General features: G+C 38.0%; 2 protein-coding genes and 1 long non-coding RNA gene across 6 annotated transcripts in view; 1 reads left to right on the top strand and 2 right to left on the bottom strand.

Moving 5' to 3' along the window:
* Nucleotides 1-14,257, bottom strand: part of LOC139971430 (E3 ubiquitin-protein ligase TRIM56-like) — a 73,226-nt gene that overhangs the window by 38,591 nt on the left and 20,378 nt on the right. The window lies entirely within an intron of this gene.
* On the top strand, nt 1,771-3,433 carry LOC139971585 (uncharacterized). Its single transcript, XR_011794428.1, has 2 exons — nt 1,771-2,226; nt 2,976-3,433. It is a non-coding gene; the product is annotated as an uncharacterized lncRNA (long non-coding RNA).
* Nucleotides 4,244-13,371, bottom strand: LOC139971549 (uncharacterized). Of its 4 annotated transcripts, XM_071978135.1 has the most exons (7): nt 9,202-13,368; nt 7,983-8,898; nt 7,689-7,769; nt 6,780-6,907; nt 6,433-6,562; nt 5,981-6,119; nt 4,244-5,727 (listed from the first exon to the last, which is right to left on the bottom strand). In XM_071978135.1, exons 3-7 carry the CDS (start codon nt 7,764-7,766, stop codon nt 5,573-5,575), a joined length of 630 nt encoding a protein of 209 aa, XP_071834236.1. In that variant the 5' UTR covers nt 7,767-7,769; nt 7,983-8,898; nt 9,202-13,368; the 3' UTR covers nt 4,244-5,572. The 4 variants fall into 4 exon arrangements, with proteins under 4 accessions (XP_071834236.1, XP_071834253.1, XP_071834244.1 ...); XM_071978152.1 differs by having other exon boundaries at nt 7,025-7,769; nt 7,983-13,371; XM_071978143.1 differs by having other exon boundaries at nt 6,780-7,493; nt 7,983-13,370.

The raw sequence follows: 14,257 nt of genomic DNA, 5'->3' as shown, positions 1-14,257 counted from the left end.
TGTTGTTAATAATAGTATATTATATGAATCAGGATGCCGTAGATGTGACATTTTCGGTAATTTCTTTGAACGTAATGTTGCTCAGTGACTTAGCGGTATCAATAGGCTACAGCGTGTGCATTAGGTCGTTAGAACTGTCATGAGGGGTGACGTCATTGCGTAGTAACAAGAGTAGGGGATTCCCCGAAATGATCCAGATAAAAATAAGTATTTACGGCCCGCCAGAGTGATTGTAATGTTAAGTATTGAATTATTAGAAAGATTGAGCAGCTTTCAGTTTATTATTTTAATAACTAGAAGTAGCCTTTGTTTATGCCAGGATGAAAATCCATTCAGATGCATTAACCAAATATGCTGTAAGGTTTAAATGTGAGACTTCATAGTTATTTTTTTATTATATTAGTGATTGAATAACATGTGCCTTAACGTTACAACAACTATAAACTAAACGTTTTTCCTCTCTCCGTCTCACAGTTTTACATGTGACTTGGTGGGCTGGTGCTTGGGTCCCTGCTGCCAGTGGGATTGAGAGATCTGGGTCTTAACAAATGTTAGAAATCATTGAACATCCAAGCACTCATTTAGATTGTAGCAAAACTGTTCAAGGATTCATTTTACCAGTGGCTTGACTCTTGATTATCACATTGTGAAAAGTACTGTAATGGTTGTCATGACACAGCAAAGATTTCATCAACAATGCTCCCTAAAGACCATCACCATAGCCCCAAAATATGCTAGAAAGTCCAAGAATGGTCAGCATGTGATACTGCCATTCTGAATAGTCTCAATACACATGGATGTCTGAACAGTTAAAAGACACACAAGGTTACAGAAAACAATTTTGAAAACTAAGGCATGCTTAGAATGTGATCAAATACCGATATCCTTTTGTGTTATCATCATCATCATGATGGTTTGCTAGTATCATGATTTTTCCATTTTTTTATCTGCTTTTACCATACTCATATTTTGGTCAACAAACTTGTCAATAAGTTCCAACTAGCCTATTTCATTGGATCATGAACTGCCTTAACAGAAACAGAACTCAATTTTAACTTAGCCCAGCTTTGCTGTTCTGATACCATCATTTCAATTATGGGAGCACTTCGGCACGATTTCAGCACCGATTCCTTTTACATTATATACGTATGATACCAGATCTTCAGAAGGCTTGCTCATGCAATCATCAAATTGCCGATGACACATCCATGCTAATTGACTTCCATTGTAACTCTATTTCTCCACCACCTGTCACTATCAAGGGTACTGCAGTCAATCGTGTTCATTCATATAAATATCTATATATATTAATTAATTATCGATTTTATTTAATATTTTAATTATTATTTTTATTTTTTTTAAATTAATTATTTATTATTTTAATTACTATTTATCGGTATAATAAATCGACAAATGGACATGGGGGATCACGTTGATGTTTTGGCTAAAGTACAGTAGATAATACTGTCTTCATAATGCCAAATTTTAATGTTTAATGTTCGTCCTGATATTTTAGATATATTTCTATAATAATGCACTACTGATCTGTTGGGGTGGCAATGTCATATGGGATGATTCTAGCCATCCTCTTCATGATCTACTACGTACATGATAGGCTAATAAACGGAGGCATTGGCGAGCTGAGACTATCATGCCTTAAAACCAACAGGCACAGATTATTTTATCCCCTCAGTAATGAAGCTTATCAATGATATCTTACTTCGCTGACTTTTAACACTTTACCCTATTATTTGTATATTTGTAAATAGATATGTAGTGGTGTTAAATTCTACCTGGCAATGTTTTGGTACTTACTCCCGTGACAGAGGTGTGAGTCATTGTTCCTGTCTCTGTTTCTCCGAGGTCCAAACATGTGGTTTTAGTAGATTGCGCGGGATGTTAATTGAGTCCCAATTAAGCTGTTATTTATGTTAAATAACACCTCGTTTTCTGGCCAGTATCTCTTTATATTCTTTTTTAGTATGTCCAGATTGACAAAGGGTTTTCTTGTTTCTGTTAATTTACCTGGATTTTTAAGGGTTTAACAGGTTTTTATATCAATACGCTCGTGATTGGGTCGCCGATTGCGTAGGGATGAGGCCTACAAAGCTTTTCTTTGTTGCTTCCATCATCGTGCTTAACGTAAAGAGAACTGTCGAAAGTAGTGGTGGAAACCAAGTCAAATTTATCAATGTAGAATAAGAGTTTTGTGTCGCCGTTGTAAGGGTGAGTGTTGATTTGATATTTGTCACGTTCTATCGCAAGAAATCTAATTATTATCTTGATGTTAATATGTAATTCTTGATCGAATCTTATGACTCTGTATCAAAGAAGCTGTCTGTAGCTTTTCAATGATATACTTGGTATAGGGGTTCCACGAATGTTATCGTTAGAAATTCGGGACTCGTGAGAACGTATATTTTCTTTCAATGATCATATCCTCACTTATTTCAATGATCGTATTCTTAAGATTTATTGTCTTAGAAATGATGTACGTATGTTGATATCATGTTTAAGTTTATTTATCATTCCGATGGATCGTAATATTAGATTATTCTTGTTGTAACAGTGCTCATGTTAGGATAGGTAAATGTGCCATTACGTAATAGGTGTGGGTTGAAGTGCTATGGAAGCCTGGCATTTTTGTTTGTCAAAATGGCGGCGCACTTTCAGTATTATTAAGTGGGAATATCAAAGTGTTGTTTTGGTTCCCAATGCATGAATTCTGCTACAGTATACGTTAATATGTGTTGACTGGGATTGCAAGGTGTTAAAACTTATTTAATTGTTTGATTAAATGTTTTTGATTAAAGACTATGCTTATTGACAGAGTTTTGTAAAGTTATGTAAGATTTGTACTGTTTGTTATTCAACTGAACTGAATTGTTGTGACTTTGGATTCAACCGGACGCAGACTATATAATTTTCAGTAAAGAGACATAGACTGTAAAGTGGTATATATTTAATTCAAACAGGTTTGGTGAGAGTTCTCCTCTACCTTGGGTATCTCCAACTATGATGCTTGCCATTTGTTGAAGTCAAAACCTTGTATCTATTTTTAGCCTGGTGAGTTATCATGTCAAGGGTCAAGTGTAAATGTTGTAAATAAAGTTTCTTTTCCGTTCATACAGATCCATGCAGTTTTACTCTGTGCATGTTATCATTGATACTGATGTTTTCTGAGAGTTATATTACATGAACCGAAGGAAAATTGTTATGTTGATATTTAGAAACTTAGAAGAGAGTTAAACTAGAAAGTGTGAAGCATTTATATTAATTGTTTGCATACTAATGAGGTTATATTCGCATATTCATATCATTTTAAGTTTTTAAGTGTTTTAAGTGTTATGTTTCATTTTCTCATCTTATGATTTGTTCTGTATGTTGTTTTACAGAGGCTGTTTTATTGTAAGAATAGATTACGTCAACCGCAGCTACTGGTGTCTTCTGTCATTCGTTTGACTGTCCACTCCTTTTCTTAAGCCTTTTGGGTCCATTTCATTGGTGTCAGAAGTGGGATGACGGCTTGACTTTTTGTTGCATTCTCATTCATTGTTTTCTTGTTTTGTAGTTGTTCTGTACTGCCGGTACAGCGGGGAACTGTTCAGGTTTATCCCATATTGTATTCACTGTTTCACAAAATTTCTTGTATTTTGTTTTCATTAATGACAGTGAGGTCATATGTCATTAATTGCGGGGAACTTGTAGCAAAGTGAAATTTTGTTGTGTGCACCCGTTCAGTATTTGCATGTATTACGTAATAGTTCGTAATAGCCAGTTTGTAGCGTTAGTTGTATACACGTGTTTCTTCAGTTCTGTACACGGTGTTGTATGGCGAACATCGTCCCTGCAGATCTCCGGGGCTCGCCTCGTAAACCCCTTACTATTTTGGTCATATTTCATTAATCTTGGGTCGTCAATAGCCCAGATTTACCTGTATCTTTTACTACCTGGAGTCAGGAAGGAGATGTCACCCTTCTTAGAGGCAGGATGCCTCAGGTTTTTGGATGGTTTGACTTCTGGCTCGAAGTCGCTGGTTACCAAGATGGCGGACCTACTATAGTATATAGCGAGCTGGGTGGAGTTAGCGTTGATGAGTCTCGATGTACGCGAGCTTCCTGTACCGCGAGCGAAGAGTCTCCTTCGTCTTGTTATTCGCGAGCGAGCTGACCCCAGTATAGTAAGGGATTAAGTAATACATATTATTATTGTTTTATACTGCCGTACGTAACCTTATTGTTGATAAATTGAATCGTAGTTGTAATTGTTGCTCCATTGGCTAGGTTGTACTTCACTGTACAGAGTACGTATGTTAGGTTGTGTTTTGGACCTTGGTCCTAAGGGTTTATAGGGTGTGTTGTGTACACTGTGTAGATCAGTGGTTGTGTATCGTTAAGCACATGGGTGCTAGTTGTATTGTGTACCTTTATACTGTAGAGTGACAGTATCGGTTAGGTTGAGTTTATATACAGAGAGTTTATATACAGTCACGTGAAGTATCCAGAAAGTGTTTTGTACTGTATTGACAGTTGAGTTGTTTTGAGAGATTATTTTTACTGTACCTGTATTTTGAGTATTATACTGCTTGCGGTGTAAAGAGCGTATACTGTATTTGTATTTTGTATCTTGAACATATTGTTACTGTTGGTCACTACAGAGTTGTCTCAAGAGCTTGTCCTTCTAATCTTAGCCTTTATGGATAGCTATGGAGTGCCAAGTCTCTTGAGAGTTTGTGGGTTCAGGAGGTGTAAATTCCTACTGTCTAGGAACAGTTTAGGTGGAAATGGCCTATAGTGAGTTGCAGCGGCATGTGTTGCCCTGACCATTACGAAGGTGTCAAAATTCCTCGCCTGTTGACAAACGTTTATTATATTATTTATGCAGATTATTTCATAATGTTCATTTTACATTGTTATTTATACGTTTTATACATTTTTTATACTGTATTGTACAAGTGCAATGTCGTATTGCAGGATACTATTATTGAGTCTTTAATTGTATTTGTATTCATGTCGTATGAATATTTCGTAGTTTCAAGTATAGGTTTTCCCCGAGTCAAGACAGAGTTTAAATAAGAGTAAAGAGACCCTTAAGCCATTTATTATATAAAGCCATTTACCGTATATTGTCATGTGTCATGACTTATTCTTCATTTGTATATTTTCATTTTTATATTATTGTAGAGTCTGTTAATAAAAAGTCAGCCGTTGTTTCAACGCAAGAACACTCTTGCATCCTCATTTATAACTTATGAGTTCGAAGCGTAGGACCCTAAATCCGGTAATTTCCCCCGCCATCCGCGGTTCGCTTCATTAATTATACTGCAATTAACAAATTATGTTTTCACAGTTCTTCGTAACAGTAAACTGGCCTTTACAACGACAGTGAGGTGATATATATCTGGATTTGCTGTGAATGTTTCCAACTTTCATCCCTTCTGGAGTTTTTATATTGATGTTTGGACGGCATAGGTGAGCCACTATATAACATATTACAGACAATTCAAGAAAATCTAGTGTCGTATTCGAATTTTGGACTCAAAATGTGGCCATAATTTAGCCGGATAAGTCACCTACCTCTGTACTGACAGCGGGTCGACCAGAACGGCAATGGAATTGACCTCCAGTCTCTGGAGCAGTATCTCCACTTGCCGGCGGTGCTGCTCTGCCTGCTTTAGGTTGGGGCCAGTACCCCCAACCATGGTGGCCTCGTAGCTCAGGAACCTGTCTGTGTAACAAGAAAAGTTAACTCATAATTAGAATAGGAGGGCCTGTAAACAAGACATTCGTAAGAAGATATATTTATTGCTGTCAAAAATCTTTTGTAAAAAGAAATAATGCTTGCTGTATGGACATATCTACCCTTAACAGCGCAGCTCATCAGTATCTCACAATAACATTAATATGTGATACTTTCGCATTGTGTGAATACCTGCATGGTAGGATGGATAACAAAGAATATCGTAGCATGTAGTTTATACCTAAAACCGCCTTGTCATCCAACTTCTTGGGAATTTTTGAGTGGGCCGAAGGCTTTGCTTTCTCGGGGGAAGGGGGGTCAGTTTCCGGCACGGTAGCCCTGGCTGCCGCCAGCCAAAGCATATATTCTTGGCTGGATTTCTGAGAAAAAGAAAAACAGGAAAGCATGTATTACAAAGTCATGTATAACAACACTTAATAATGCTCACCCGACTTGCTAATGCTTTGACCCTGTGGCCAGCAATTGATTCAAGACCCCTCCCGAGAAAGTATGGTGAGTCCGATGCAGTTTTAGACCGTGGAGCCTACTAATTCAAAGATGAAGTGGTACCAACCTTTCTGTTTGTTTTGGTATCTCATTTGCATATTACAGAATTTTAAAGACAATTAGTGAAGTCACTAATACGAAATAACGTTTGCAAAAAGCAGATGGATTGGAATAGTGGACACTTACTTCGAAACCATGGCACCTCCTGAGGTGCTGGTCGATCCTCAGGAGTGCCGTTGACGGGCAGCCAGGGACCGGACAATCACGGAGGGTCCTCCCTTCTGCCCCCTTTCCTGACCTACTCCTTTGGACTTTTCTGTTGAAAGTAAAAAATGCACTCACTTAAATAGTGTGTCTATTGATTTATGATTTGTGAAGAAGCCAGACCGATGCACATACATATCCAGTTATTCATTTGCAGTGTTACAATTACTTTTCACGTCTCCTACATCAGCTGATATTTGTTCAAATACTACACCTCGACATAAGCAAGGATTAAATTTGAACCAACTTGTGTCGATAAAATGACTTACTGGGTGCGGGCTTGGTTCAGTAGTTGCAGTCGGTTTTCCCTGTTGGCCACGTTGTGGCTGTCTGTCAAGTGTGTTGCCAGCCGGACGAACATGCCCTCACAAAGAGGACATTGCCTTGGTTTCCGTTTCTGTGTTTAAAATGAAAGAGGTAGAAGAGAAATGTTTATTCAGGTCACAGGAAACACAAGCATTGTTGGCCTGTACAATCAAAGTAGCATAAAGGTAAATGAATGAATTATATTTACTGGTTCCCCAAGGCGAGGACGTTTCGCCCGGCTAGCTAGTCCTGTCCCCTCGTCATCCCCATCCCTGTCTACGTCCGGTCCCTCGTCATCCCCATCCGTGTCCTCTCCTCCTGTCCCCTCGTCATCCCCATCCGTGTCCTCTCCTCCTGTCCCCTCGTCATCCCCATCCCTGTCCTCTCCTCCTGTCCCCTCGTCATCCCCATCCCTGTCCTCTCCTCCTGTCCCCTCGTCATCCCCATCCGTGTCCTCTCCTCCTGTCCCCTCGTCATTCCCATCCGTGTCCTCTCCTCCTGTCCCCTCGTCATCCCCATCCCTGTCCTCTCCTCCTGTCCCCTCGTCATCCCCATCCCTGTCCTCTCCTCCTATCCCTGTCCTCTCCTCCTATCCCCTCGTCATCCCCATCCCTGTCTTGTTCCATTGCCGCATCTTCCCGGTCATTTCTCTCTTCCTTCACTTCCAGCTCATCAACCTGAGGAATACAAATGTGCAAAGAATATATATATATAAATAATATTTTTATTAGCCAGATATTTGGTTATTCTGAACGTATTGGCATGGAATGTGAGAATCAGCCAAGATTCTGACATAGCTGTTTTTAACCCCTCCACCCTACCAACTGAAATGGCCCATACCCTTATGAGTAAGGCAAATGTGTGCTAAGTACCGATTCGTGGTCGCTGAAAAGAGGCCTGGATGTGTCGGACTCTGCGGCCTCCGTCCCCAGACTCTTCAGTATGTCCATCGCCTGGAAGGGGAACAATGTGGAATAGCTAACAATTTTGAAATCTATTCACATTATGAAAGAAAATTTTAGTGGTAACGACAGATTTTAATAGCTAAGTCTTACATCTTATGACACACAGACACATTTATATATGTATATAGGTTTATATATATATACCTAAATGTACATGAAGCAATGCAACTAAAGGAAAAATATTTCTTTCATTTTACTTACTCTGTCATTGTCTACCTCTTCTTTTGTCCGGTCCTCAATGGTGTTGTTTAAGTTTATGTGTTTTAGTGCTAACACAGTGAAATAGCTGGCAAGGTCTTCAGATCTAATATTGTTGGCTTTTTGGAATGTTTATTGTACTAATTCAACTACAAATGTTGCAATATCGAGTTTTTCTTCCGTGGCGAATTTATTTGTTATTTCAATTTTAGGGGCAGCTTTGGTGACATTTGCGTAGGTTCTCTGTACTTGTTGTTTATTAATAGTTTCTGTTTTAGCTTCTTTGAATTTCGGGCAGCCTTTGTATAGGGCGGCATGAGTCCCTGAGCAGTTTGCCATTTGGTGTTCTCTTTTTGTTCTGGACAATCTTTTACCCTGTGATTTTCGCCACATCTAAGGCATCTTGTTTGGTTTTTACAGCTGTGGTGAGTGTGACCAAAGAGCTTGCATTTGAAGCACTGGGTGATTTGGGGGAGTTTGTTATATATTCCTCGGTTTTGTGTTGAGAGTATTCTAGGTATAGGCCATGTTTGATAAGTGTTTGTTGGGGTTCTTTTTCTTCAAATGTGATTTTTACCTTCCAGGTAAGTGTTAGTGGCGCGACTAATCAGTTAGTTAGTGGCGCTTCACTTGTTAGTGGCGCGACTAATCAGTCTTTTTGTTTGGATTGGGTAGTATTCTTGATCTTTCAATTCTTGTTCAATGTCTTTGATTTGGATTTCAGGGTTAATGCCACAGGCAACTACTGAGAAGTTTCTTTGTCTTGTTTTTAGGGGGATTCTTGGTTTGGGGTTGCCTAGTTTAGTTTTTTGAGTCCAAGGTTGCAGGAGGATATTTGCAGATTTAGGGTCATGGGTGTAATTAGGTCATCGTCTTCGTACGACTCGTAGGAGGTTTCTTAGCTGTCGCTCCCTCGTTCCTGTAACATAATAAAATTCCGTCCATTAACTGAAAGAAAAATAGCAGTTTTTTCTAAAACAAGAAAAGGAAGAGTAATGTGTGATAAAATATTCATCGAGATGTTGTAAAATGTAAAGAAAAAGAAACAACAAAACCGAATTAATCCAAGAGAATAAATCCTGCGGCAGGATGAATATCAGAATTTCTAGACAGTTATAATCTGTATAAATAAATAAATTAATAACTAATAAAATCAATCAATTAATAACTAGCATCTTTCAGATACAAAAGGTAAGTCAATGTAAAGTGATATCTCACATACCGATAAACTGACCCATCAGCCTTGCCCCCACGAAGGTGATGATGTCGGCCTTGACGTTGCCCGGGTAGCTTAAGAGCTGAGACGACCACAGACGGCCCTCTGCCGTCGTCAAAGACAGCCACAGCTGCACTCCCTTGTCGATAAGGGCAGTGGACCGCCTGCTCCCATACAGTATCTCGCCAAGGCCGAGTCCACCATCTCCATGTGGAGGGCAGAGAAGCCCCCTGCTCCACTGGGGAAGGCAGCCGACTGGACTATCTCCATCCTCTAGGACGGTCTCCTCCAACACACCAGAGGCCCATTGTTCCTTGATGAATGATACTAAGAAAACTAAATACCATCGATAAAGTAAATAGCAAGACACTTGTAAGTCCTCCTCATCTTCAATGATGATAAGACCGTCTGATTCGTTCTCCGTCTCCTTTGACTTTGGGATATTCTCAACTTCTTTGTCTTTGTCATTGTCGTCATCGGTGTCGCTGTATGACCCATAGACCCTCCCTTCTGGCCCTCCCCCCCAAAAATATAACTAAATAACTAGCATCTTTCAGCTACAGGAGGTAAGTCGTACCGTGCCAAGGGTGACTCCACCTTGAATTGAATTGAATTTATTTTTCCACATTCCATTATTTTACATTTTGAACAGTTTAAGATAAATATAGATGGTATCAAATATAGTAAACTATATTGAAATAATATATATGTGAGATGGAAGTAGAGGAACCAGAAATAAGTGGATACTTTTCTGGTCTGGTCCCTTTGTAACAAAGTCCCTTTGAAGAGCAGCTTCACTTTGTGTAACTATTAAGTACTGTCTCGTTCCTTACATAAACCATGCATTGCCCTCCCCCCCCCCCCCCTCTCCTCTCTACCAACAAATTGCTTCCATCCTCCTCAGTGAAACTGCCGATAACATTCATATTTAGTACAATAGCGGTCTTCCCGCGCTGGGCCGTGTGACACATACCTTGTAGTCATTGACATTACCCTTTTGAGTAGGTTGGGATTTTGGAGCGCTCATCATTTGCCGTGAATTGCACTTTTACATTCATGAAGCCTGTGCACTATAGTTAGGCTAGATTTTCCATTGGCTTCAGTGTGGTATTAGGCTACACACAATCATGGGACTCTACTACACACATGAATCGGCAAATCTTACACTCAGAAACTCTGTTGCATTTGGCCCTCTAACCTGGCCACGTCGAAAAGACAAAACAAATTAGAACCATGACAAACTTTGAAGGATAAATCAAGCTATTTGACCAAAGACTAGCTGAATTGTAGAAATTAAAGATTATTTCTTCTTATTCATTGTGAGACCTGTCCACTCATGAATATTTATAAGCTCTATATGGTAATAAGTTTGTGTGAGTTGGCTGTGGCCTGGGTGATGTATTTTAAAGTAGACTGTTCCAATGGTGATTATTTCTAATTCATTGTGAGACCTGTCCACTCATGAATATTTATAAGCTCTATATGGTAATAAGTGTGTGTGTGTGAGTTGGCTGTGGCCTGGGTGTGATGTATTATAAAGTAGACCATTCCAATGGTGATTCCATATGTTGTTGTGGTACCACTGATCTAGACTTGTCCATGCAAGAATTGTTAATTGGGTGAAAATATTTCAGATTATTAAACTTTGTAGGATAATAAAGAGTCTGGCATTTTCAAATCAAAGGGTAATTATCTATGCTTTAATACGCCATCCACTTAAATAAATAAATTGGTTAGTAATGTTGCTACTACTGTAAGAATTCATTGTTTGTTGTCTGTTCTATAATAAAGCATCCACTTAAATTGCATAGTATCGTTACTACTACTGTAAAATTCAAAATTCAAATTTATTAATTTATAAAGCGTTAAATCTGTAAAATACATTCTAAAACGCTGTACAATAGTAAAACTACAAATGAATATAATAATTAACAATTAATAACTAAAACGATGTTAAGAACTATTGTTTAAAAACTGAGTAAAAAGGTGAGTTTTCAAATCTCTCTTAAAAATAGTAAGACTATGTTGTGAACGAAGTGTCAGCGGAAGGGAGTTCCACAACCTAGAATGCTATTGTCTCGAAGGAGTTGAAAAAGTGTGTTAGATAATCTCGGTAATTGGCCTCCATTCAGTTCGAGAAGCCGCTCCGCAGAATAGCGTAATATTGTCATTGAGTAGGAATCTCCAATAACGAGATCTCCATGCACAATTGCACCAGAACAATAGAACTTAGTTCTGTTCTTGAAGTGTCGTGAAGGCCTGTGTGTAGGCTCGTGTGTAGGCTCGCTATAGAATAACTGGCCTAAGCTTTTATCACTGCCGTAGGGAATAACTCCCAGAGTTGAAAAAATTATGTGTCCAAATTCCACAAATGACACCAAAATATGGGTGAACAGTAAACCAATACATACGAAATGTGGCTGAACAACATAGTACCGATAACAAAATCCATAAATATCCGAGTATACGTAATAAAAACGATAAAATATGAGAGCAAGAATTGACAAGCAGCCACATGCGGCGCTACACTTTGAATCTAAGAATTCATTGTTAATATTTTTTGGGTATTCTTGTCAGTACTAACATACATGCAATTTTTCTCTTTTATATATATGCAAATTCTTTAATAACTTAAAATACTTTTGATTATTTTTTATGGCTTATAAATGTATTAAGTCACATAACTTATTTTTTCAGAGTGGGCCAGAAGTTGAGGAGCCATGGGGTTAGGGAAATGGAGAATTGGGAATGCAATGGTTTTGGGCATGGTAAAGATGGGGGGGGGGGGGGGTCGGGGGAGGAAGGGACAGTACAAGAACTAGAAGTGTAAACCAGTTGAATGTTATCAGCTGGTATAAATGATATTATCTAGCTTATTGTTTGTATGGTTGGGCATGTAGGGGGAGAGTGGATATCTTTAATATTCAGACACAGTGTAGCGATGTATTGAAAGTACTGCGAGTTACTGGTTCAGATTAAGAAAAGTTCACTGGTGATCACCACACTTAAACATCACTACTTCTGCTTGCTACTTAATCAGAGATGCCAACCTCTTGACACAAAAAAACAGATTGAAAATCCTAAAAAATCAGATTTTTGAGAGAAAAATCAGATTTTCACAAAAACTCAAACACTGGCCCGTATCCCCCGGGCCAGTAAAATGTCAGAAAAATGTTTTACTTACTTTTTCAATAACATCTAATGAGAAAATTGTAAAGCATCTGTAATAATTCTTATGATGCAAAAAGGGTGTTTAAATGCATTTATAATGAGAATAATGATACAGCTTAATTGCTTGCATGTTTGGGCCAATGAGAATTTGGTTCAAGCCAGAAGTAGAAGTGAGAATAGCTGACATTATAAACCAAATAAAAGGAAAAAAGTGTCAGATATTTCAAATAATCAAATATGAATTGCAGCATGTAGCAAGATTATTGATCAACTATTAAAAAAAAATAAAACAATTAAAAATAAATTTTTTAAAAAAAACTTTTTATTGGAAAGATGAAAAGTCGTATTTTTAAGAGGCGAATCGTATTTCACTTTTTTTATCGTACTGAATACGATAAAATCGTACTGGTTGGCATCTCCGCTTAATGTAAGTAAGCAATCACTTTTTCAGTTATTGCCAACATGTATATCAATATCCTGTACATTTCTTTTTACTCTTCATAAATTTGTAAGATTTCCAGACTATTTTATGTTCTTATTATGTCAATGTTATAATTGATAGGAAGCCATGGCTTTACTTTTGTACAATTCTTCCTGTAAGTCGATAATTTATATTGACCCTTTTGCAAAATTTACTCTTAATTTAATTTAATATTTATGGGTAAAAATGTCCACATTTTATTTGATGATTTCAGGTTTATTCTCCTGTTAGCTGCTAAGATTATATCATGAATCATTTGTTTGGATTAAGAGGACTGCTCATTTAACCATTCCATGCTCACTGAAATAGTCATAGAGAATGCTCAATAAATTCTTGCCTCTATGATACCAACATAAGTATTTGTTTCTCTCCTCACTTGTGTGTTTCTGTTTATTGAGTTCTTTTATTTGATCTAAAGCTGTGATCTGTTAATGACAATACTTCAGTTAATAATAATAATATGTACAGTATGTAAAACTTTTTCTCAAATTCCTGTACAGCAATTTATAAGTTAGATAAAAAACTAAAAATATATATATATGTAAGAGATGCGAGATATGGGGTTCTAGTCAGCAGGTTCTGACCAGCAGGCTTGTTGGGATAAGTCCTATACTGTAGAACGGTTTTTGTGTCTCAAGTTATTAAATTAAACGGTAGACACCCAATGACTGGTATGCACCATAAATGATAAAAAAGGGTCAATGAATGTCCGGCAGATAGCAGCAAGTTACAAAAAGGGATGGTGGTTGATAGCGATAGATGAACTTCCAGTAAATAACAAATAAGTTTCAATGGTGTCCTTCCCAAGGAGAGTAGAAAGTCCAGGTACAATATTATCAAAACAGCAGCTAAATGACAGCTCTCCGCTCCATCAATTCCATTAGTGTGAATAGGCACAGTAAACAAGATGTATATACAATTTACAAATAATTCCTCCATCAGACAAGGTTGACAGCTTAGTTAGCAACAACCCTATATAGATATCTACACAGTGCACAAACTTTAACCTCAAAGAGTGCCCATATTCTACTAATGCCCTGTTGACTGGCTCACAAGAAAACTGCATCTCTTTCTAAGACTCCTGGAATTCAGCTCCTTTACCACAGCATATAAACATGTGACCAACTGAACTCCTCTCATTGGCCCAACTACACCCTTGGTCCCAGTAGCAACACTTAGAACCAATTGGGGTTAACCATCCAATACTAATTTGCATACTAATACTGGTACACCCTGTTTCTAAGAAAAGGGCAGGAAGTAGGGAAGTTGTTTACTACAGACAGAGCAAACAGGCAGAACAAAGAAAGTAATGCTTTCAAAGTTTAACTACTACTTATAAAGAGTAAAATGAACACAGCAGAGGAAGAAGCATAAATATATCTGAAATGGACCCAAAAGGCTTAAGAAAAG

The sequence above is a fragment of the Apostichopus japonicus genome, chromosome 1, assembly GCF_037975245.1.
Source record: "Apostichopus japonicus isolate 1M-3 chromosome 1, ASM3797524v1, whole genome shotgun sequence".
NCBI lineage: Eukaryota > Metazoa > Echinodermata > Holothuroidea > Aspidochirotida > Stichopodidae > Apostichopus > Apostichopus japonicus.
The sequence above is the reverse complement of the archived record's forward strand: the minus strand, read 5'-3'. Positions and strand labels throughout refer to the sequence as shown.

Coding starts and splice junctions, on each gene's coding strand:
- LOC139971549 (XM_071978126.1), bottom strand. CDS start 7,766: ATGGACATACTGAAGAGTCTGGGGACGGAGGCCGCAGAGTCCGACACA. Junction 6,908..7,688: donor TTTTCAGCGACCACGAATCG/GTACTTAGCACA, acceptor TTTTAAACACAG/AAACGGAAACCAAGGCAATG. Junction 6,120..6,432: donor GGAGGTGCCATGGTTTCGAA/GTAAGTGTCCAC, acceptor TCTTTTTCTCAG/AAATCCAGCCAAGAATATAT.